This window comes from Crocodylus siamensis, chromosome 3, assembly GCF_052110815.1.
Source record: "Crocodylus siamensis isolate JL-2025a chromosome 3, ASM5211081v1, whole genome shotgun sequence".
NCBI classification, from domain to species: Eukaryota; Metazoa; Chordata; order Crocodylia; family Crocodylidae; genus Crocodylus; species Crocodylus siamensis.
Window position 1 is genome coordinate 91,096,251 of NC_143397.1, and position 25,482 is coordinate 91,121,732.

Sequence of the window (25,482 nt, forward strand, 5' to 3'; positions counted from 1 at the left end):
TGGTAAGGGTGGCCAAAATTTGGAATGTGCTTCCAAGGGAGGTGGTGCTCTCCCCTACCTCAGGGGTCTTTAAGAGAAGCCTGGATAGACATCTGGCTGAGGTCATCTGACCCTAGCATTCTTTCCTGCCTAGGCAGGGGTTGGACTCGATGGTCTGTTGAGGTCCCTTCTGACCCTAGCATCTATGAACAAGAGCATAATTCTAAGCCCTCTAGAGCAGTGGTGACCAGATATGGCCAGCAGGGCTCCCCATGGGGACCAGAAATTTGGTGGTGGGGAAGGGATGGCAACATTAATTGCTGTGGCTTCTGGAGCTATAGCAATTTATGCTGCTGCCATTTATCCTACCATCAAATTCAGACCTATAGGGTGCCCTGCAGGACTGATTATGTGGCTCCACTTATCAGGTCCAGCCCATGGGGCGTGATGCTCTAGAGTCAAGATAAGTTTTGTAATTTACTTCAGGGGGAGCAGAATCAGGAGCATAATTATTCTGTATTTAAACCAAACTTCAAAGAAGTTAAAGGGAGTTTCTTCACTGACTTCACAGAAAGGCTGTGAGAATCAGGTCCCCAACTCCATATAGAATGGTCACTGCCTGATACCATTTATGAAAGCCTAAAATTTGAACAATCTTTCTACCAAAATTTTAAAACTCAGTTTTTAAAACACTTATGACTTCAGTTGTAGAAAATAAAGATTTATATTTCCTGAAGAACACACCCTGCTCAGGTATCATTCAGTGATTTCTGTAGGAGATTCACTTGGATTGAGCCCAAAATTGAAATAACTAAATTTAAAACACATCGTATGATTACTTGCAGAATTTCAGTTTTGTGGGGAAAATGTCTGCATGAAAAACAGAAACAAGGTGGTGATTTTTTTAAAAGCATGTCCCTGCTTTCTGACAAGATCTATTAATTATGAAAACATCCATTAGCATTTTAATGGATCAACATAAACTGAACTCCCAAATACCCAGCAAATCTCCCCATTCCATACATATACATGTTCCCATTGGCAATATCATTATGAAAAAAAAAAAAAAAATCAGAAAGCATAACAAAGTACAAATTAAGGCCCCAACACTACCTGCTTAATTTTGCCAGCAAAGTGAAACTATTCACCTCAACATAGATAAGTTCTTACAGGGTCATACTTAAAGCCACAAGGCTTGCATAAAATCCTGAAGTCAAGAGGATTTTGCTTTTGATTTCAATGAGCTTCAGACTTCACCCTGGATTTGTGCTCTGTTCATTTAGTTTTAGATTATACCCATACCCACTTTGGACAAGAATATGGGAGAACACAGAACTATGCACTTGTTAGGTAACTGAAGAAACAGGCTTCTAAATATTTTACTTTTAAATGAAACTGACTTTTTAATGCAACATTATAAACTTACACCTCTGAAATGTATTAAATGAAATGAATTAAATGAAAAATACACCTCTGCTAAAAAATGTCTCTCTCTCTCTTTCATCACTCCACTTGGGATCACAATAAATTAAACAAACATTTCTTTTAATTATCTGATCAACACAATAGAGTATTATAAATGTTAGTCAGTTTTCCCTATTTGTTTTAAGATAGAGAAAAATAAAGACATTAAAAAAACCCTACAGAAAACCAGTTGCAAAATCACAAGAGTTGGCAGGTTGATAGAATCCATTTAGGTCAACACCAGGGATCCGGGTTTTCCGTTACCCATGGAAAACAGAGAACACCACAGATCATGGTTTTTATCGGAGAAAACGCGGATTTCTCTTTCTAGCAGAGAAATTCAAGGATTCTCTGCTTTTGCAAAGCGCTCTTGCAGGCTGGCACTATTTGCAAAAAGGGTGGGAAACCGCCAGCCTTGGCCGGAGGGGGAGGGCAAGGCCTGAGCCTCTGAGGCAGCCAAGGCCAGGCTCAGGCTTACACTCTCCCTTCACTCCTGGAGCATGGAGGTAAGTGGGGCTTTGGGGCAGGGCTGGGGAAGATGGTTGGGGGCTGAGGGAGTGGGACATGCTGCTGGCCCCAGGCAGCACACAGTGGCTGGGAGCAGGGCCAGGGGTGCCCTTCTGCGGAGGGGCTTTGCAGGCAAGTGATACGGGGGGGCAGCGTGGTAGTGCCCGCCACATGTGGGCCGCACACATGCCACCCAGACACCTGCCCAGGGGAGGGGAGAGGGAGGCTGGCATGCAGCCGGAGCACAGCTCCATGGCTGATGCTGCAGCCATGGCGAAGGATGGGGGTGGGGGAGGCAGAGGGTTTGGGCTAGTATGCAGCAGCCATTGCCACTTACTTGGAGGGCCACGATGGCGGTGACAGCCACTGCCTCCAAAACTTCCTATTGCCACCGTGGAGCCGTACTTGGAACTGCACCGCTGCCACTTGCCTGTGGGACTGCCCATGCCAGCAGTCATGGCCGCTGCATACAAAACCTCCTGTTGCCACCACAGAGCCGTGCTCGGAGCTGTGTGGCCGGTGGCAAAGGGACAGCGCGGTGGTGGGGCTGCGAATGGCTGCGAGCCGCCTGCACTGCTGGCCGCAGCTCCAAGCACAGCTCCGTGGCAGGCAGCAGGAGGTTTTGTACACAGCAGCCACCACCACTCGCATGGGCAGCCCCACAGGCAAGCGGTGGCCACTGCCTCCACAACCTCCCGCTGCTGCTGTGGAGCTGTGCTTGGAGCAGTGCAGCTGGCGGCAGCAGCAGCACGTGCTGCCCAGCCACCACCTCCACAACCTCCCACTGCCGCCGTGGAGCTGTGTGGCTCCACAGCAGCAACAGCCGTCACTGCCATCACAGCCCTTCACCCCTGCCCTCACCCTCTGGCTCTGCTCCTGGAAGTGGGCACAGGGGCACACTCCCCCCTTCCTGATCTACCCCCTCTGCACCTTCCCTGCCCCTCCCCCCTAACACTTTACCTACTGGGGGGGGTGTCAGTGGGTCTGGTCTGGGGGGCTCTTTCAAGGGGCATCAGTAGGGTCTGTTGAGACAATTGGGGGGGGGAGTGAGGGGCCTTTAATTTTTATCACGGATTTTGGGTTTTTAACCAGAGAATTTGCATTTTTTAAAATCGGAGAAAACCAGGATCCCTTGTCATCACACATATGAAATTGGTACGCGATTCAATTCTTGTTTATATATAATCATTTATATTACAAGGATTTTCAGTTCAAATTTTTTAATTAAAAAATTGTGACACCATTTATTCAGAAGAGAAATGTCTTTTAACTATGATACTTGATCATTAAACAATCTCAGAAAAACAATATAATAGAATCATAGGGTTGGGTAGGACCAACAACACTGTGAACACTGGAAAGCAGGGTAAATAAAAAGCAACAATTTTGTAAATAAAAAAATTAAATTTTTTAAAATTGAAATCAGATTTTTATTTCATTTTTTTGGGTTAAAATCTGAAAAAATAAATCAAAATAAATCACTGTTTTAAAGTGTATAGTATGTACCTTCTAAAAATGAAATCTACATCTATCTCTGAGATGTGAATAATATATATGCAGGTTATATCAAACAACAAGAATGTGCTTTTTGTAAAAAACAATTATTAAATTGAGGCTCCCTGACCAGTGATTCACATTGCAATTTAAAAACATAACTTAAATCGATTTGATTAAATTGAATCCACCTTCCTGGGAAACTACTTCTAAGCCATCCCTGTCAAATGTTTATCCTGCTTCTTTTTTAAAACCTCCACTGACAGAGATTCTACAACATCCCCAGGCAATCTATTCTACTGCCTCACTGTACAAACAAGTAAGGGTGTTCCCCCGACCCTCAAGATCTCATTTCATCTGCCCAAAATCACTGTTATAACCGTTAGACCTCATCATCCCTTGGGGCGCTCTGGTGAACAAACGTTTCCCCAGATACTGGTGGTCACCCCGATAAACTTATAGGTGGCCATCAGATCACCCCTGAGCCTGCGCTTTTCCAGGCTAAAGAGCCACATGGCTCTCAGCCTGTTGTCATAAGGTCTGTTTTCCTGACCTCTGATCATGCATGTGGCTCTTCTCTGGACTCTCTCAAGCTTCTCCACATCCTTTTTGAATTGTGGGGCCCAAAACTGGATACAGTACTCCAGCTGCAGCCTCACCAAGGCTGAGTACAAGGGGAGAATGACGTCCCGGGATCTGCTTCAGAAACATCTGGATGCAAGCCAGTGTTTTGGTCACTTTACTAGCCGCAACATCACACTGCAGGCTCATGTTTATCTTGTGGTCAATGATGACCCCCAAGTCTCTTTCTTCTGTAGTGCTAGCCAGCGTAGCACTGCCAAGCCTATAAGGATGCTGCAGGTTTTTCCTCCTAAGGTGGAGAACCTTGCATTTTTCAGTGTTAAACACCATCAGATTCTTGTCCACCATTTGCTAAGCCTGTCCAGGTCAGCTTGGATCACCCTCCTGTCTTCAGGTGTGGATGCTTTGCCCCAAAATTTGGTGTCATCGGCAAACTTGGCCAGTCTGCTTCTGACTCCAGTGTCTACATCATTAATGAAGATGTTGAACAATATGGATCCAAGGACAGAGCCTAGGGGAACCCCGCTGGTCACAGGGCACCACGACGATTGACTTTGGTCAATTACCACCCTCTGGGTCCAACCACGGAGCCAATTTCCCAGCCAGTGGATCATGGTGGATCCAAGGCCACAGTTGGCTAGTTTCGCCAAGAGGTGATCAGGGTCTCAGTTATAATGTCTTGGGCTGAAAGTTCCAAAGAACTTTTACGTATAAACATTTCCTCTTACCAGTTTTAAATTGGTTAAATTTTACTGAAAGACCCTACAGCCACATGTGCCAAAGCAAGGCATGCAAGACCATTTTGCTCAGCTCGTCACAGCCAGGAGGCTCTGGGCTGCTGCCACTGGCCAGGGAGCCTGGGCTGTTCTCAGCAGGAAACCAGGAGCCTACAAGTCCTGCTGCAAGCAGCCCACGCTCTGTGGCAGGAAGCAGCTGCCCAGAGCCTGGGCTGGCTGTGGCAGACAGCCAAGAGGCTACAAACAGTTGCACCAAGCTCTGGTCAGGCTCCATGGCGGCAGCAGCTGCTGTGCATCTCCAGACAGACAGTGCAAGACAGCTGGGGTTGTGATGCATCCTGAGAGTTGCATGCAGCCACTACTGACCCCGAAGAACCCAGTACAGCTGTTTACAGCCTCCTGGATGCCTGCCACAGCTGGCCCAAGCTCTGGGCAGCTGCAGCAGGTGGGCAGGCTGCAAACAGCTACACTGGGGTCCAAAGCCCCAGCACTGGTGGATATACATGCACCTCAGGGTGCATGGTGGGAAAGGGGCCTGGGACAGCACATCCCCAGCCCTTCCCTTCCCACCTCCCTGGAGGCACACGTGTACCTGCTACCAACAACAAGGATCGAGCCCCTCACAGCTCCCCTACCTTCTCCCTCTGGCATGCCAAGTCAAAGCATGGGTCAAGGTTGGGGTGCATTTGGCACTGGCTAAAAACGTTTCTGACCCCTGCCATATGTTGCGGAAAAGTATAAATAAATAACATTTATCTTCTCTGTACCTTAAGCCCCCTCTACACATTACAGGTATGAAGCAATTAACTGGTTTATTGTGCAATTACCTTAAGGCCAAAGATTTATGCGATCTGAAGAGAAACCAGAGTATACACACACAAAGTAGCTATTATATGATAAAAATCTCCAAACAGCTACAAAGACAGACCTCAAAAATGTGTATTGGTTGCTACTGAGCTTTAATGAGCAGGTATAGCAAGGTATTCCCCGCAGCTGGGAGCCCCATCAACTGACAGGGCTCCCAGCCGCAGGGGTGTACCCATGCCCAATGTGAAACCTTCAAGCCCTGACGATCACAGCTGCCCTGAGACTCTGAGACATATGAAACCCCCAGGCCCACACGTGCTGGTGGGACCAAGAGACCTGCACTCTATCCCGGCTGTGTATGGCCCTTGCAGCTGAGAGCCCTCTCAGCAAAGAGGTCTCCCAGCCATGGGAGCCTGCTTCTTGTCAATGCAGAGGGAACCCGGGATCAGACTCCCCCTACACAAACAATAAGGCATAATTAGATCTAATGCACAATCCCATAATTGCACCTCCTGCCATGCATGTGTAGCATGGCACAATTGTGTGAATCATGCATTAGATTTAATTGTACCTTTACCTGCATGTGTAGGGGGGGCCCTTGTGACTAACTTGTTCAGAAAAGCACGAGCTTTTGCAGGAGACAGCCTACTTCATCATATGCTATGAATGGACTCTAAAGGTGTGTCCAGACGTGCATGGACATTTGGTTCCCCAAGGACAAGTAGTGGTGGTGCATCTTGCACCACCGCTTGTCACCGGGAAATGCTTGTGTTATGCGCACTTCGGTGCGTGGCTTGTTACCCCAGGTGGGGCAGGGGAGGCTGGGGGCCTCCCAGAGCTGCAGCTGCAGTGATTATGCCACATAAAGCCTGACTGGCAGCAGAGCACACCTCTGGGAGGCCAGCTCCGCTTTTCCGCAACACACACTGGCCAAATGTGCATTGCTCCGGGGGGGGGGGGTCCATGGTTTTTTTGGCCCCCTGGATATCCAAGGGTCAAAAAACCCCACAGAAAAAAAAATTGCACAGCACATACTCGGGCAGCAGACCCTTGCAGTGTGGAGAACACAGGACTGTGCAGTATGTGGCGCTGCACACAACTGTGCTCATCTGGTCGTGCCAAAATAGTCTAAAAAGGGTGAATGAGTCTATAATGAGAAACTATTTTAATTACAATTTTAAAAATTGTAATTAAAAACATTTATTTATTTATTTTACAGATTATCAAGTTTGCTGAAACATTTTATTTTCCATAAATAAGTTAGTGACTTTTTAAAACCAAATACATTTTCCAAAACCTTATCAATGAAAACCTTTGATAACCAATTCCACAGCATTTTCAATAGATTTTATCATAACATTTTTCATTATCGAATTTAGCAAATAAATTCTCCACACCCAATACTTTACAAGTCACTGTAACATTTTACATTTTGGCTAAACTACTTTTTGATTTTTCAACCAGGTCTAGTCTACAATCTATATTATTCAAGGAAATCTAAGATTTTTTTTAAAGAAAGACCGACAACTATTCCTATTTATGTATATTTCTCTCACAGTAGAGCAAACACTTTTTTGAGGAAGCAGTGCATCCCACAGACATAATCCAGTTATTTATACTGTGGGGGGAAGGTTACCTCTCTTGGCACTGTTGGAAGAATACTGTTATCTGCTGCAGGACAACTGGCCAGCAAACAGGTCTGTTTTCAAGTACACTTATTAGTGGATGAGGAGGGTTCCTGAAAAATAGAAATAATATTTGACTCAGCAAGGTAAGACAAATTCATACAGTAACTACCTTCAAAATAAAACCAGTACAGAAGTAAACTATTTAACACTTGCCTTTTCCAGTCTTCTTCACTAGTTTTATCAAGACAATTATACGTCAAAACAACATCTCTTCTGGGGTTCTCCGAAAACAAGATTTAAGCTTACTTTTTATATGAAAAGAATCTAAGATAAAATATTTAATTTTACAGTCTTGCCTATAATTAAGCTCATAAGGGTTCCCAAATGTGTGACTTATCTTAAATCAAGGGTTGCTGCTTTATAGTTAGCATTTTAAAAACCAGGTACTTCATTTATAACAGCTGTTTAAACATACAATGCGGAAATAATTTTCAATGGCAAAAAGGTAAGCAAAGTGCCCAACTCTCATTGAAACTGAACAGGAGTTGGGCCCTTTACACCTTTGAAAGTTTCTCTTCTTACTTTTAAGTTCCTAGTTTTAGAAGCTTGGATCTTGGTATTCATGGAGCACCTTTCATAATAAGATAACCCTAAAAACTGCTTAAAGCAAGTAGCTTGGATTCCAAAAAACATACCAATCAATTAACCCATCAAAGGAGCCTTGGTCTGCTCAGCAGTAAGTTTCACACACAGCCTAGCACATCAGAACATATTTTATAACAAAATGAAAGGAGCTTAGTACGCAGAGCAAGTGATTAAATCCTCTCTCCAGTGAAGAGACTAGCCCTAAATCATTAGAAAAGTCACAGATACTTTTCAGATCGAACCAGAAATATATTGTTTAATACACAAATAGGACACAAAGCTGTATTTGCTAGTTATTACCATATTTCACAGTGTATAAGTCAAGTTTTGAAGCCGAATTTTTCACTCTTAAAATTCAATCTTGACCTATACATCATATCACTGTCCCCTGCAAGTAGTATCAGGCTCCGCACTTGACTACTATCAACTCCTGCACACCCTCACTGTGGGCCAGGCACCTGGTGGGTGGACATATGTTGCAGTGCCGCTTGCAGGGGATGGGGTCAGGTTCGACTGGTGTGGCCTCATCCCCTATAGCGGCACTGCCTGGGCCCCGCCAGCCAAGTGCCAAGCGCCAAGCCCAGCCCCATACTCTGCAAGCGGTGCCGGGCTTGGGAATTCGCCCCATCTCCTGTGAGTGGTGCTGCTTGGGCCATGCCAGCCAAGTGCCAAGCCTGGTGCCACTGACAGGGGACAGAGCTGGGCTCAGAAGTGCCACTCACTACAGACAGTGTCAGGCTTGGCACTCGGCTCACAAAGCCCCAATCCCTGCGAGTGGCACCAGGCTCAATGCTCAGCTGGTGCAGCTCAGGCCATGCCACTCGCAGGAGATGGGGCCGCACCAGCCAAGTGCCAAGCCAGGACCCATCCCTTGCAAGCAGCACTGCAGCACGTATCCACCCCACAGGTGCCTGGCCCACAATAAGGACACGCAGGGGCCAGTATAGGTCGACCTCATTTTTCTGATCCAAAAAGTTAAGTCAACTTATACGAAATTCTTAACTTTTTGCATCAGAAAAATGGGATTGATTTATACACTGTGTCAGCATATACACTACAAAATATGGTAAGTAGTACTCAGATGAGAATTTGGATCTGCCAATCACCCATGTCTTAGGAGCTGTTTAACCACAAGAGGCTGTTCACAGTGACTGGTTTACCCAGGCAAAGGAAGGGAAGTGGGGATTACTTGCGCCCATGCTTTGGGGGTCCTAAGGGCAGGTGATTTGTGACTAGGAGCACTTTTACTTTTCTCTTCTCTCTAAACATGAGTTCAGTAAAGTTCTACAGCTTGCACTGTACTGAACTCTGCAAAGTATCTGTCTGACTTGGAGTGCCTGGAGCAATTGGGAGTACAGGGGAAGAAGCTAGTGCTCGTACCCATGTTTTCAGTTTCCCCAGCGGCTGAAATGGAGTAAGGCGTAACAATAAAATTTTTACTGAACAGACAGTCTCAGGAAGCTCACTGATAAAGCGCCAACAAAAGGGCATTTAAAAAAAAAAAAAAAAAAAGAAGAGGACCTGTAGTAGAATTCTGGCTGCATTTCTTAGCATAGTGAGGAGCAATGCAGTGTGCGATGCAAGGAGGAGGGATCAGACCAATGTCACAGAAGACTTGGAGTCCAGATGTAACACTGACCCTATTCAGAGTAAACCAGTTGGAAAAATCAAGTACTCTTTTTGAAGTACACCTTCGAATCATTCCAAGCAGCTTTAAACTGAGTTAACAAGCTTGCATGTCTGTCCACATCAGATTTAAACTGCATTTAAGTCAATTTAAATGTTAAACGCACACATACCCCAAGTCTGCTATACTTTTTGGTTAAGCATGTTACTGTCCTGCAGAACAGCTCTTCGTTAACACCCCCTGACAGGGTCACATAAAGGGCTTCAAAAAGTCTTTCTTTGATCACTAGAGTAAATGCTTCAACTCTGTCTCCCACCAAACTTGCATATTACTGGCAACCTCTTCCACCAAAAACAAAAAAGCACTTCCAAGAATCTAAGCTCCTCAAGGGTGGCCTGTCCTTGAAAGGGTCTTTCGCTCTGATGCTTTTGGAAGTGCACATCCCAAAACAGGTTATATATTCTCAGTCTCTAATCAGTCTGAAAAAGGAGGAGCTACTCATAGCCATCTCCAAGCAAGAGTCAGGAAGTGGGGGATGGTGTACTGGTGATTCCAAAGTCTAAAACCAACTGCATGGCAGTAACAGCAACATTTCTAGTCAGGAAATGCTGAGGGAATCACTTGATTTCATGACTCCTTATAATCTACCTGATCTCTTCTGAATGCTTCATTGCACACAAGCTAATCACCATTTCTTCTTTTTAATATTTGTCTTGAGGTTCCACCAATCAAGCCAGCCCCTTTGTTCTGCAATTCTGCTGTGTGTTAGCTGCTTCTGGTAATGAAGCACCTATTTCACAGCCCTGCAGATTGTTCTTAACTCCTTCCAGTGACATTATAGTTATTTTTGCTTCAACCTTAAATTGCACACTACAGCCTTTGGTCCAAGGCATATTAATAAAGTTTCTAGCTTTATTTGTATGTGGAAAAAAAATGTGTGTTTTATATGATGATGTACCACACCATCTGCACTCCCCTTCTCAAAATTCTAGATCTGTCCTTTGTAAGGATGTCTTTCCTTACAAAGAGTCACCCAGGCATTGGCTCCACCTTTCATCTGCTACACTTTCCTATTCCTCCTCCTGCTACAAACTTCCATTTTCAAGTCATTCATTTATTTATTCATGTACCAATACCATCACGCCCTTTTCTGCACTTTCATCTTTATTCAACCTTCTATGAAAGCTACACTGCTTGGATTACTAGGCAACAAGATTTTTATGGTGGCCTAGCGGCATCATGCCTCACAAATAAAATTTGGAACCAACTAACAAGAAGATAAGACCCTTGCTTCTTTGAAGTACTGAGTAGGAAGTCCATTTGCATGGAGGTGTATTTAAATATCACATCCAGTTTGCACTCTCCTTCTCTCTCTCATGTCAGAAAAAGAAATAAGACATAAAAAGGCTGATTAGATAGATAACTGCCCACATCACTGCCATACTAACTTAATGTAAAATAGCTACACAAAACAAACACCATTTTTGGCTGCTACGTCTGACATTTTCAGAGGTGTTACCGATTCCCCATGGGCAGAAAAAAATTGTAGCAGAGGGAGAGATGCAGGGATATCTATCCCTCCTATATTGCTAAAGCAAAACCAAAGCCATCATGAGGTAACCTAGATAAAATAGTGGGGGACAAGGGATGCTAGACTGCATTGGAGAGATCACAGAAAAGGGGCCACGGGAGCCCATTTGGTGAAAGAGGAAAAGAAATGAAAGAACCTGTATATGAAACTCATCTGGAAATGCCTGACAGTGGAATCATGCATACTGCTGGGTATGGGGTTCAGTTCCCTCACTGGGTCCTTGATTAACACAACTGCCCCTCCAAATATTGTTCCATTTGTCTGCTCTTGCCCTTTCCACTCTGCATTCTCTTTCCCATCCCAAGCAGAAAAAACACTATTGATGGTGCTGCCTCATTCCTTATCTACTCAGTGCCAACCAGGAAGATATTCAGGGCACAGGATAGACAGTTTTTGTACCAGCACCTCCAGTAGCCAGAAGGAGAAATCATGACAGGAAGTCATGACAGGGCCATCTTCTATTTTTCAGATGTAGCTGACACAGAATTCTGCTCTTCATTTGTTAAGCAGTGCTTCTGTTCCTAATGTATCCTGACCATTCCACTAGCATTTAAAATAGTTGCCCTTAACTTGTAAAGCACTGGGAATTATCAATCTAATAAGTTCTCACCCGTGAGAGATATTGCCATAATTGCTGTTAGTGCCTGAGCAGAAATCCCAACACATTTTGGAATCACTACCCTTCTCACCTTTGCAAATAATTAGAGGTACACCGATACATAGGTCTGATATTGGATTGGCACCAATATAAAGAAAGTTTTCTGTATTGGAAAGTGGCCCAATGTGGCCAATAATTTGTTCAATAAATGCCTGTGTGCACGTGCAGCCGCAGTGCAGCACATAGGCAGTGAGGAGCAGAGCTGGCAGTGTGCAGTGTACAGCTGGCAAGTCTGTTGTGGTAGACGGGGAACGGCATGGGGGGAGCAGATCAAGGCCCCCGTGGTGAGGAAAGGTGTGGGGTTGGCATTGGGGAAGGGGCTGCCCAGCTGGGGTTGGGGCAGGCATGGGACAGAGGCACAGCTTGTTGGGAGGGAGCGGGGGAGGGACCTTCAGAGTGGAGAGAGAGAGGGTAAGAAAAAATTCAAGCTAATAGTTCTTTTTTCCATTACACAACATAATTCTTTTTCTCCATTATGCAACACATAGAGATTAAATAACATGAGTGTACCCTTTAGGGTCTCACTGAACTAGCAAGACAATCTCCACCTGCTATAAATATGACTCTGTAGAAAGAAACGCTGTATAGTAATCAAATGGATACATGTGTAGAACAAGAGGAGATGCTCTATAATATGCCATACTATTATGCTCCTTTAGCATTCTTAATAACCTTATCAGAATTCTGGGCAGCTGGTTGGGTTTCGGTTTCCTTAAAGCTTAATAAATGTCAGTTACCAAAATGAAAGGGCTGATGGGTTACACAAGCTCATTGTAAAATAATTTTTCATAACTAATGCCCCTTGTTTTCTTTAGGAGTGTGTCAGAGGAAAGCGAACAGCCAAACAAATTGCAAATATTACTAAATCTACTTCAAAAAGTGGCAATAGTTGAACATGACCCACTGAACTCTGCAGCTGTGGAGTTCAGCTAACAGTGCATAGCTGCAGGACTTCAAGGACCTGCAATACCCTTCTCTTCATAAGAAAAATGTTGTAGCATCCGAAGTGAAAGCAAGTTTCATTTCTTGCTAAAGCATTTAAACTTCAGTAAAGCTCAGAAGAGGGATAGTGATCTAACTTGCAAGTATATGTCTTGTCACAGTTCATCCAGACCTCTCTGTCACCCCTCCAGCCTGCTAAATTTGATTGGTGTGGCCCTGCGCTCCATGAGGTAGAAGCAGACCAGGTTGCCCTGGACCTCATCTGCATATACATTTTTGGAGGATCCCAGGACTCATGACAAAAACATCCAGTTCTTGGGTCGGAGGCTAATTTGCATACGAATCGGGAGGAGGGGGGGTGTACCTGGAGTACGTGCATGTACTGAGCAGCGCTGAGCAATGGGGTCAGCATGGCTTGAAATGCTGCCAACTCTGCTGCGGAACATGCCAATGAACTATGTGGTAAATCATGAGCCTTTTTTGCTCTGGACTAATACCATGCATAGTTTGTGCCGGCAGGGGAAATACCATGACCACTAAGGCAGTTTCCCTACTGGCAGAAGAAAACCACTTTTTTGGCAAGGGCTGTACCTTGACCAAGGTAAGGCATAGTTAGTCTCTCACTTTCACTTCCAGTCCTTTACTAACTTGATCGTGGTCCTTGTGGTTAATTAAACAGAAATTGTAGGCATATACTGCAGAGACATGGAAGACATCTCAAGGATAAGCTAGTCCAGGTCTGTTCAGATCTGGTGAGGCTGTGGGCCCCAGATGACAGCAGCATGTGTTGCACAGGCTGCATGCTACGGGGGTGGGCCCCTAGGAGCCCATCACTGCACGGGCTACCCCATCCTCAGCCATGCCGGCTACATTAGCAGGACATGGACCATTCTCCCCCCCTAGGCCTTTCCCCCTTGCACAGCAGTGGGAGAGGTGGCTACCCAGGCCCATGCCCTATATATTTACTGCTTGCAGACCCCATGTAGACTGTGGGCGACATCCTGGTTCTTTGTGGGGCACATGTGGCCTGCAGGTAGTCAGCAAGGCAGCCCTAATCTAGTCCAACCCCCTGCACAGAAAAATGATGTCCTGTTCCTAAGTCATACCAAACGTACATACTTTCTGAAAACCACAACTTCCCTAGGCATTTTCCATTGTCCTGTTGTTCTTACAGTGAGTACATTTTTCCTGAGATTTGATCTAAATCTGCTTTGCTGTAATTTAAAAACTCACGGTAGCAAGGAACATTTTGATAATTTTGATACCTTTGGTTGAAATCGAAATTCAGGATGTAGGTTAAGGAGTGGGTTAAGTCCTGCCTAAACTCTCCATTGGCATTTGAGATTGCACTTGGCATATGATGGCAGCACCTGCACAGGTCAGGCTGTACCTTATGCATTATAACTATACCTGATGGGTGGGGGTCCATATTGATACCACAGTATTATTACATAGTAATAAAATGGTGATTTTGAACTGGTGAGGTGTTTTTAGCTTCACCTGTCTCCGCCAAATTAGTTTTTCTATGACTAAAATTAAATTTTGGCTGTATTAGCTACAGGGCCTACACTACGCTCAAAAATGGCAAACGAGAGGAAACGAAAAATTGATGCTGAATGTCAAGTTTTCAAAGATAGTTGGACCACTGATTTTTTTGCTATTGAACAAAACAGGAACATCCTATGTCTGATTTGCCAAGAGAAAGTAGCTGTCTGCAAGGAGTACAATGCAAAGCGACATTATTCTACAAAAACATGCAAAGAAATTTGACAGCCTGGTGGGTCAGATTAGAACTGATCAGGTGAACTCTCTAAAACAGAGCATGAATGGACAACAGTCTTTTTTCAAAGCTGCAAGGCAGAATTCTGAGGCAGCAACCAAGATCAGTTTCTTGATATCTGAGGCAATAGCTAAGAGAGGAAAACCATTGTCTGATGGAGAATTTGTGAAAGATTGCTTGGGCATATTTACATCTGAGGTATTCCCTAATAAACAGTCAATGGTGGAGAATATCAGCCTTTCACATCAGACAGCTGCTAGAAGAGTAGATGACAGGGCATCCAACATTGAAGATTCATTGATGAAAAGACTCAGTGCCTGTCAGTTTTACAGCTTGGGGATGGATGAAAGCACAGATGTGAGTGATACAGCTCAACTGCCAATCTTTGTATGAGAAGTAACCAAACAATTCCATGTCGTTGAGAAACTGCTCGACTTATGTCCAATGGAAGGCAAAACGACAGGATAGGACATTTCTAGTGAAGTAAAATGTGTCTTGTTGAAATTCAGTCTTCCAGAGGACAAACTCTGTGGTCTAACAACTGACAGAGCCCCTGCGATGATAGGCAAGCACAATGGATTTGTCAGTTTACTGGTCAAGTCAGTGCCGCAGGATGTCATCACACATCACTGCATAATTCACCAGGAACAACTGTGTGCAAAGGCCCTGAGAATGAAATGTGATAGAAAAGGTTGTTTCTACAATCAATTTCATAAGCTCAAAGGGGCTTATAATCATAGACAGTTCCAAGCATTTCTTGCTGAGACAGGATCAGACCATGATGATGTTATTTACTTCTGCCAAGTTCGTTGGCTCACCAGGGCAGCCACAATAGCCAGATTCTGGTCACTGCTTGACGAAATTAAAACTTTCATGACAAACAAATGAAAAGATGTTACCTTCATGGACAATGAAGCATGGCTGAATGACTTGGCATTCCTAGCTGACATCACCAAGCATCTTGCAGATTTGAATATAAGGGAAGGATCAATTTGTCAACAGACTGTATGAACACATCCAATCCTTCATTCATAAGCTGGAATTGTTTCAGAAACAGTTGAATAAAAAGAATGTCACCCACTTCACAATACTATTAACAAGATCTGCTGAGACTGTGAACCATGACAAGTATTCTGCGCTGATCGGCCGTCTGCTGGATGAATTCAAACAAAGATTTGCAGATTTCAGGGAACACAGCGATGAGCTGAAGCTGTCTGCAGATCCATTTGAAACAGATGCCACCGATGCTCCTGACACATTGCAAATGGAACTAACTGACATCCAAAATAACAATGCCTTGAAGAGAGCTTTTGCAGAACATGACCTACTGACATTCTGTAGTCAATGTTACATGGCACTCTTTCCTAAATCTATTGAATCATGCACTTTGGTTCATTGCACCGTTTGGCAGCATGTATTGCTGTGAACAGCTTTTCTCAAGAATGAAGAACATAAAAACAAAATCAAGATCACTTTTGACAGACAGACATTTATCTGGAATACTCCGCATCGCCATATCAAGTGTGCCAGCAGATATTGATAACTTGTGCAAGCAAAAACCATGCCAGGTATCACGCTAAAGAAATCAGAGTTCATTGTAGTTTTCAGAAAGTTAATAAGAGTAGATTTGTACACATTGTTTTTGTACACTTACAGTGTGGATTGGAGCATGCTTGTTTTCTTGAGACATGACAACAGTTGTATTGCCACTGGTCTCTTTTTATGCCTGGATAGTTCCTGTTGTAACAGAATGTCCCCAGTTATGAACCGCACTGGATAACTGTGCTATATGCTTGTTTAAGAATGAACAATATGTTCAAGAATAGAGCATGAACGATCTGGGCTCCAACGTAAATTTGGAGCAGGTAAAAATCTTTGTAAAAATACTGTCCAGTGTTTGGATTGTGTTTGCTTCTGTTTCTCTTTGTGCAGGATTGGGGGTTCAACTTGTTAAAGATGTGTTACTAACAAGTTATTAATTCAATAAAAGTAAATCTTGAAGATTATTCTCAAAAATGCCCATATTTTGTTGCTTTGATTAGTTCCCACCCTGGCTAATATCTTTCCCACATTTGATCTGTCAACTTGCATTATGCTTCTTTCATTCACTGAGAAGTGAGTAGAAATGAAAATGTTTATTTTAGTCAAGTGCTTAGTATTATTTCATTCTTGCTTTTATATTGTTTTACTTTGAATTTTAAACCACATTTCCAGACCCATTTCATTGTCACTTCCTGCAACTTCATTGGTGTCAAAGGTCACGTGACAACACTTCCGGATGTGATACCACTTCCTGTGACGTCTCTGAATATGGCTCACCAGCCCACTGGGTGATAAAAAGTTCATGATCCGGCCCCACATTCAAAAGGTTGGATACCCCTGCCCTAGGAGATGGTGGAGGATGTTTGCCAGTAGTAGGGCCACATTTGGTTCTTGACTGACTCACGTATTTGGAATCGATTTGGCTTCTTTTCCTTTTAAAAATAAAAAAAAATTATGTTCCAAGTCAAAGATTGTGCTCTATACTGTATAAGTAAGCAAAAAAGTGCTGCTTACAAGTATGCTTGTGGAATACCTGCACTAAAACTTGCAGCAGTTTCAAAGGGAAAAAAAGTATCAATTAATCTGTCAGTGTTTTCAAATTTGCCCCTCACTTCCATGTGCTCAGAGAAAGCATGGTCTAATAGTAAAGGGGGAAGGGGCTACAGGGCAAAGAAGTTGGGGGGCAGAGGGAAAGAGGGCTACCTGACCACCACCCAAATTTATTTTACCTGCTGTAACAGTGGGAGGGGAATAATATCAAATCAAAAATCACCAGCAATTAGTTTCTATACCCTAAAAATTATAAGGAATTTATAAAGTTTTCCTCATAAATAATCTAATTTTGGGGAAGGGGGTCATCTTATTTGAACAGATATAGAGGGTATATATTGGGCTCAGATTTTCAAAACTGGATGCCTACATCTCTATCTAGATGCATAAATGAATGGCTTTTAAGAAGGCTAAACAATCTATCATCAGCATATCAATGAATATCTATAAATCAAGCAGGTACTTTTTAAAGTTACATTGTTTAAAGTAAACTAAACCGCTAATTGCCTTATTAGCGGGATACAGTCTCTGCATCTTTCACTCATTGACTACCGCTTATGCCAAGAGTGGCTCCCTGCTGCTCCCCTGCAGTCTCTCTGGCTATTATCCCTCCATGCTCATAGTTCCGGGAGGTAAGGGCCAGGCTGGGACTGTATTTCCCTGTGCTCCGCTCCCAAGGCACTGTTTTTAACTTCTCTCCGCCGGGCCGGTTCCCAGCGCCTCAGTGCCTTCCTGCACTCACCCAGTGGCGTGTTCCTCAGCAGCCGCATCCGTTTGGGTCTGACCTGTGTCGTTTCCAAGAAGATCAGGTTTCCAACTTCCTTCCAAGCTGCAAGTCAGAACTTTCCTGTCTCTCTTGTGTCTCCGGGGTCTTAGTTACCACCGCACACATCGTCTTGTGCCCAAAGGGAATTAGTAGCTTTCCCACTGCCAGTTTCATCTCCAGTTTTCGCAGGCAAATCACCCAAACTTCCCCCAGGTGTGAAATTCTTTCCCCTTGGCACGGTGCATCCAGGGGTCATTCCTTCCAAAGCCATCCTAAGTAACAGGGCTCTTGTCTGAGTCCCTGTTACAGATTACATGATCACAATGAATCCTTCTGGCCTTAAAATGGAGACACTGTAAGGCCTTGAACATGCATTAATTTGTACAATGAACAAATGCCTACAAAACAGAATGTGATGGCTAGCTGGCTAGGGCAGTCACCCCAAAGGCACACCCTCCAGCTAGGGGGCAACAGGCTTTTACTCCCCCTGCTACCACAGGACCCTACCTCAGAAGATGGTGGCAGAGGCCACCAGCTGCCTGTGGGGGTAATATGGCATACTCTCCTCGCTCCCAGCAGCCCTGTGCATGAACATGTGCCCCTGGAGGCTGGGGGGGCAGTGACTGCCTGTAGGTGGCAGTGGCAAGCAACAGGGTGGGCAGGGGACGAGTGGCAACCACCCACAGGCACCACCGGCAGTGTTGGCAGTGGGAGTAGGGGGGGCAAGTGGCAACTGCCTGCAGGAGTCACTGCTAGCAGCAGCGGCACTTCTCTCAGGGGGTGCACCGCCAATCTCAGGAGATGCATAATGCACCCGTGGGCACCTCCTACATGTCACCAATGGCCCTGTGGGTGGCTAGGGGCTGTGGTTGGTACTTGTGGCTGCAGCCCCCAACCAACCCCCTACACAGGTGACAGAGCACTGTCCTTGACACTGCCAAAGAGCCATTTTGGGAAAGATGAGAAATCCACTCTTTGAGGGGGCAACTACAGACGGCATGAACATCTGCATACTTCCTGCTTGTAGTGTTACAAGGGTGTCTGTAGTGCTACAAAAGTAACATGCCCAAGACTTAAGGCTCCAAACACAGGGAACCCTTCTGAAAACTTGGCCACCTGTGTTTTTTACAAAACCAATACGGTTTTCAGGAGGAGGCTGGATAGATATCTGGCTCGGACATTATGACCCCAGCACTCATTCCTGCCCAGGGAGGCAGGGAGTCAGACCCGATGATCTGTTTACGCCCCTTCCGAACCTAAGCACTATGAAACTGCATCTTGCTATCTTCCAGTTCAAGACATCAGACGATAGGGTAGTTTTTGACTGGATGTGTCAACCAACTAAGTCATTGTGATGGAAAGAGGGGTCAAGGCTTAGAACTTTAAATAACTTAAGTAAATCTATTTACAGCTATATTTGAAAAGCTCAGAAACTAACTGCTTCTCAGGTTTATTTTAATTCACCCCACATCTAAGAAGCATATACATGCTGCTCCAATATGGGATGGCTACAGATAAAATTTGCATTTTAAAGTTTTATTTTTCTCTCTCATCTTTACAAACTCTTAGGACTTGGAAATAAAGAATATAAAATTTATCTGAGATTATTTGGGCTTAATAAGGCAGCTGGGCAAAATTCCATTAATAAACATGCCTTAGCTTCCACTTCCAGAGCTTATGTAAGAAATGATGTGTTCTGTAGTGAGATCTGTAGCTGAACTTCTTGTACTTTTTTGTAATAAGAGTTAACCTCTCAGCAGCCTCCACCACATGCCATTCAGCATACTCATAGATTTCATAGACATTAGGACTGGAAGGGACCTCAGAAGATCATTGAGTCCAGCCCCCTGCCCAAAGGGCAGGAACTCAGCACGGGTCATAGGATCCCAGCAAGACAGACATCCAAATGTCTCTTGAAGGCATTCAAGGTAGGTGCTTGAACTACCTCCAGCAGCATTCATTCCAAACCTTGGGGGCTCAGACAGTAAAGAAGTTCTTCCTTATGTCCAGCCTGAAATGGTCACAGAGGAGTTTGTAACCATTCGATCTTGTCATCCCTTGGGGTGCTCTGGTGAACAGACATTCCCCTCAGATCCTGGTGAGCACCCCTGATATAGGTGGCCATTGGATCACCCCTGAGCCTGCATTTTTCCAGGCTGAAGAGTCCCATAGCTCTCAGCCTCTCATCGTAAGGTCTGTTTTCCTGACCCCTGATCATGCGCATGGCTCTCCTCTGGACTCTCTCAAGCGTCTCCATGTCCTTTTTTAATTGTGAAGCCCAAAACTGGACACCGTACTCCAGCTGCAGCCTCACCAAGGCTGAGTACAACGGGAGAATGATGTCCTGAGATTTCCTCAAGAAGCATCTATGGATGTTTTGCTTGCTTTACTAACTGCAGCATCACATTGAAGGCTTGTGTTCATCTTGCAGTCAATCATGACCCCCAAGTCCCTTTCAACCCAAGTGCTAGTCAGCATAGCACTGCCAAGCCTATAAGCACACTGAGGGTTTTTCCTCCCATGGTGAAGAACCTTAAATTTTTCGGTGTTAAATGCCATCAGATTCTCATCTGCCCTTTTCTTGAACCTGTTGAGGTCAACCTGAATTGCCCTCCTGTCCTCAGGTGTGGATGCTTTACCCCAAAGTTCGGTTTCATCAGCAAACTTGGCCAGTCTGCTTCTGACGCCAATGTCCACATCATTAATGATGACATTGAACAATATAGGCCCAAGAACTGAGCCTTGAGGGACCCCACTGGTCACAGGGCACCACAACGATTGACTTCTGTCAACCACCACTCTCTGGTTCTGACCATGTAGCCAATTCCCCAGCAAGTGGATTGTGGAGAAGCCGAGGTCGCAGTTGGCCATTTTGCCAAGAGGTGATCATGGGATACCAAATGGAAGGCTTTTTTTGAAGTCAAGATATAGAATATCAATCTCTTCCCCCTTGTCTGAGTGATAGGTCACCTGGTCATAAAAGGAAATAAGATTGGTCAAGCAAGACCTACCTGCAACAAACCCGTGCTGACTATCCCTCAGGATTTTGCCATAGGCCAGTCTGTTGAGAATGGTCTCTTTGATAATCTTTTCTAGGACCTTCCCCAGGATAGAGGTCAGGCTGATACGCCTGTAGTTTGCTGGATCCACTTTCCTCCCCTTCTTGAAGGCAGGCACCACATTGGCTTTCTTCCACTCTTCAGGCACTTCACCGGAGCACCAGGAGTTCTTAAAGATCCATGCCAGGGGCTGAGCTATGATGCTTACCAGCTCCTTGAGTACCCTGGGGTGTAAGCCATCAGGGCCGGCTGACTTGAAGATATCCAGCCTCTCAAGGTGTTCCTTCACAAAGTCAGCATTGATGGAGGGCAAGGAATCTCCCTCATCCAAGCCTTCCTGTTCCATAATGGGCAGGGGTGTCTCTTGGGACTGGTGAAAGACCAACGCAAAGTACCCATTTAGCAAGTAGGCTTTTTCATGGGTGTTGTTCATCAGATGTCCCATCTGGTTTAGCAGGGGTCCAATGTTGCCCTTGCTTTTCCTCCAGCTCCCCACATATCTAAAAAATGACTTTTTATTGTCCTTGATGCTTATAGCCAGTTGGAGTGCCATCAAAGCCTTGGCTTTCCTTGTTTGGTCTCTGCAGCTTCAAACCAGTGCGGAATATTCCTCCTTGGAGGTGGATCCTGTCCTCCATCCTTTATAGGCCTTTTTTTTCTTAGACACAGGATGTCCACTGGTTCCCTGTAGAGCCAAGGGGGCTGCTGTGTTCTTTTTCTGCCTTTCCTCCAAGATAGGATAGACTTTGCTTATGCATTGAGGATTGTTCCCCTGAGGAGCAACCACTCATCCTGAACTCTCCTTTGGGCTGAGGCCCTTTAGGGCCTCACTGACAAGCTTCTTGAGCTTGTCAAAGTCAGCTTTCCTGAAGTCGAGGACTTCTATATTGCTGACCGACTTGCCAGCTTTACGGAGGAAGGTGAAGGTAATCAGCTCGTGGTCACTGTCACCCAGCTTCCCTTCTACTGTTAGGTTGCTGATAAGGTCATCCCCCGTTGCCAGCACCAGGTCGAGCAGTGCTTTACCTCTCGTTGGCCCGTAGACTTCTTGTGTCAGATGGAGGTCATCCACACACGACAAAACTTTATGACCATTCGGATTTGGCAGAGCGCTCTTCCCACGAGATGTCCAGGTAGTTAAAGTCTCCCATGACAACCATGGACCAGGAGCATGCAGCCTCAGCCAATTCCCTGGCGAACTCCTGGTAAAGCTCTTGATCCTGAGTAGGAGGTCTGTAATTGACTCCCCACCATTGTGCCCCTGTGCCATGTTCCCCACAGATTTTCACCCAGAGGGTCTCCAATCGTCCACCCTGGGCACCAATGTTGGCTTCCAGGGTCACGTAGCTTTCCTTGACATAGAGCGCTACACCCCCACCCCTTCTGTCCACACAATCTCTCCCATACAACGTAGAGCCATCTATACCTGCAGCCCAGTCATGGGTGGAGATCCACCAGGTCTCCATTATCCCTATGACATCATATTTATTTGTGTTTGGCAGGAGGACAAGTTCCTCCTGTTTATTCCCCAAGCTCCTGGCATTCGTCTACAGGCAGCCAAGTGTCCCTTTGGGGGCCCCTGCCTTGGCCACAGAGCATTCCAGGGCTGGGGTAGGGGTGGGCTCCCTAGAGTGCCTTGGCCTTCTGGCTTTGCAAGGGTTGTTCAGAAGGCCAGCAGTGGCAGTAGTGCCCCGATCCCCTGGCGGGCTTAGTTTAAAGAACGATGGAGCAGGTCAGCCATTCTGACTGAGAAGAGCCTCCTTCCCGCCTCTTCATCCCCCTCAAGATGGAGTCTCCCACAACAAGGACTTTGCATTTTGTCTCAGGGAGAGCGGGGGCGGTACTCATTACTATGCAGATTTTAAAAGCAACTATTCAGTGCTGAGAGTCTGGGGAACTAAGAAGAAGAGGGCATCTTAAGGTTCTAGTCCACACACTGGCATCTGCGTGCCAGGTTCTTAAATGAAAACCCCCAGTTCTGCCATGTGACAAAATGATTCTTCCCATTCTGAGGTATTCAAATCAGCCATACATATTGCAGAGAACTTGATCTGATCAAGTTGCCCATTACCAAAAATACATCCTCTGATCACCACAGTGGAAGCAAAGAACCATTCTTTGGCTCCCTTGCAGACATGGCATACAATTTCAAGAACTTTGCAATGATCAGATTCAGGCTGCCTCTTGGGCAGGGGGCTGGACCTGATGATCTCATAAGGTCCCTTCCAGCCCCAATGTCTATGAAATCTATAAATCAGAAAGAGAATAGGTTTTTCATCTACACCATCAAAATTAATTCTCACGAACCTACAGAACATTGAGGAAGGCAGGTTTTTTCACTACTGGAAAGTTAAAATGGCTCAAATGTTAGGTCATCTGACATGAGACCATATTTGGGAGATGTTCAGAGAGTTTGTCAATATAGATATTATGAAAGATGACAAACTATACACGGCTTGCATAGGTCTTCTGGGGCCAAAAAAAACTAAAACACCCCACAGTTGCAGCCTGTCCCTTCCTCATCTACAATTGGTTTCCAAATATTAATGTCCTTGTTATATATACACACACACACGTTACATCTATCCTCTTCAATCTTTCTGTTCTTATAAGCCTCCTTTGATACAGCTATTTGGTTTGAGGTGATCTCTATATATAGACAGAATGTTCCCTGAAATGTACCTTTGTGGTAAAATGTAAATTTCAGTTTATGCCCTATACCGGCACCAGAATCAAACAGGATCATAAACAAAGGGAAACTGGATATTTCTCCACTGTCAAGTGAGGTATACTATTTATATATGATGAGGATCTTGTACTACCATATATGCCTTAGTCCCTTGCATGTTCCTAGATTTCAATTATTTTTAAAATATTTTTTCTTGTAATTAGAGAAAGAATAGTATACTAAGCACCAAATTCAAAAAAATAAGCTGCTAACATAAAAAAAAAAAAAAGAAAAAAAAATCCAACTTTGGATTCTTAAAATTCAAGTATCTAAACCACAACATACCAAACTGACCAAAAATATCTTGTTTCTAACAGTGATTTGAAAACTAAACATTTAAAGATGCAGCACCAAACCATTCAATTAGAGAAAGGCAGACATGGCTGAAAGGAGGCACGAGTAGTTCTCTTTTCTACCTTACATTACACAGTTCTAACAGAGTGCTCTAATATATACACATAATTTAAAACCAAAAAAGATAAAGCAACATTATTCAACTATCCAAGTGTAAATACAACCCAATGTCAAGGGAAATAAAAATTAGTCTTACGGTAGACAACAATGACCGCAAAAGTTTGATGTGACCTTTAAGTCACATCAACCTTTTTGTTACATCCCTGAACACAGGAGAGCTACAATTTGATTTACATCATAAATTCAGTGACAGACAGATTGCTTTTTCTGTATGAAGAAACAATGTCTGCAGTCACCATGTATTTTCATGTAAGCAGCTGTGACCCTGGCTCTCTCAGAAACATGGCACAGCACCTTACTACATCAAATATACATTTTAAAGGCATTTTTCTACCTGCTCTGAATTTTGATTTCAGAGTGCTGGTTGGAATCCAAAAAAGACATGGGAGGTGTCAGCTCTTCAGCACTTTCACACAACAAAAACATATATGGTGAATAATTACGGAAAATGCAAAATAGTCAGAAAATATTTAGTGAAATGAGTGGCAAGAAAGGGACTCCTAGCAAAATGTTATAGCCAAGCTTCTCTCTCTATTGTGTTGATTTTGCTGCTGAAATTGTTCCATTTTATTTTAGAGCAGTCTTTATGAACATATTCACTGCATTCACCTATTATTAATGCACTTCACGTGTTGAAGATTTAACAGTAATCTCATGAAATTCATTTAATGGAGATCTCACACACAAAATGAGAATTTGTGTGTGTTCACATCTGTTTAATGGTCAAAAGATTAAACTATATATCCATCCCACATACAATATACAACCTCAAAGCAGTGGACCATCTGGCTACAATACAAGATGCAAGTTAGCTATCTTGAACTACATTAACCACAAATGTTACCAGCACAGATGTTCTATCAAACCCAAGAATAAAAAAAAGTTATTCCTAAATACATCTCTCACACATCAGTCTAGAAATATGAATTACTCACCTTCATAATAAATCATGAGACATTCAAATGTTGTTCTAAACTAATTTCAAAGCATCCGTATGGGAAATGTATGTTTCCACAGTAACTAATGCCTATCACATTCCCAGTTGTCAACATTTTACCATTTGCTCACCTGAACCATTGTCATTAGCGGTCCCCACAAAAATTCTCAATTCCCACCAGAAGATACTCTTCTCTGCATTTAACTCAACTCATACCCGAGTTTAGGTTGTGTCATGTGCCTCAACTATAAGCCACCAAAAGCTGGCCATGTTGGATAAAAAAGCAGCAGAAAATTTGAGAGCCCCCTGCTGGGAATGACCAACCTGGACCACAAATACATGCAACAGTCTAAGGACAACCAGATGAAGGGTCATAGCTGGTCCCAACTTCTGAACTGTTGAACAACAGTGCTGAACACATAGCAACTCACGTCACTTATTTTAAGGTATCTTAAATCTGAACTGTAAAGTTTAGGTACATTTTT

The 25,482-nt window shown here is 44.3% G+C and overlaps 1 protein-coding gene across 4 annotated transcripts in view; it reads right to left on the minus strand.

Annotated features, from left to right (window-relative positions):
* The window catches only part of FOCAD (focadhesin), a 257,789-nt gene that overhangs the window by 188,100 nt on the left and 44,207 nt on the right, over positions 1-25,482 (minus strand). For all 4 annotated transcript variants that reach the window (XM_090038791.1, XM_090038793.1, XM_090038792.1 and 1 more), the window contains exon 6: positions 7,207-7,308. In XM_090038791.1, the coding sequence (XP_089894917.1) occupies positions 7,207-7,308 (102 nt within the window). The remainder of the gene's footprint in view (positions 1-7,206; positions 7,309-25,482) is intronic.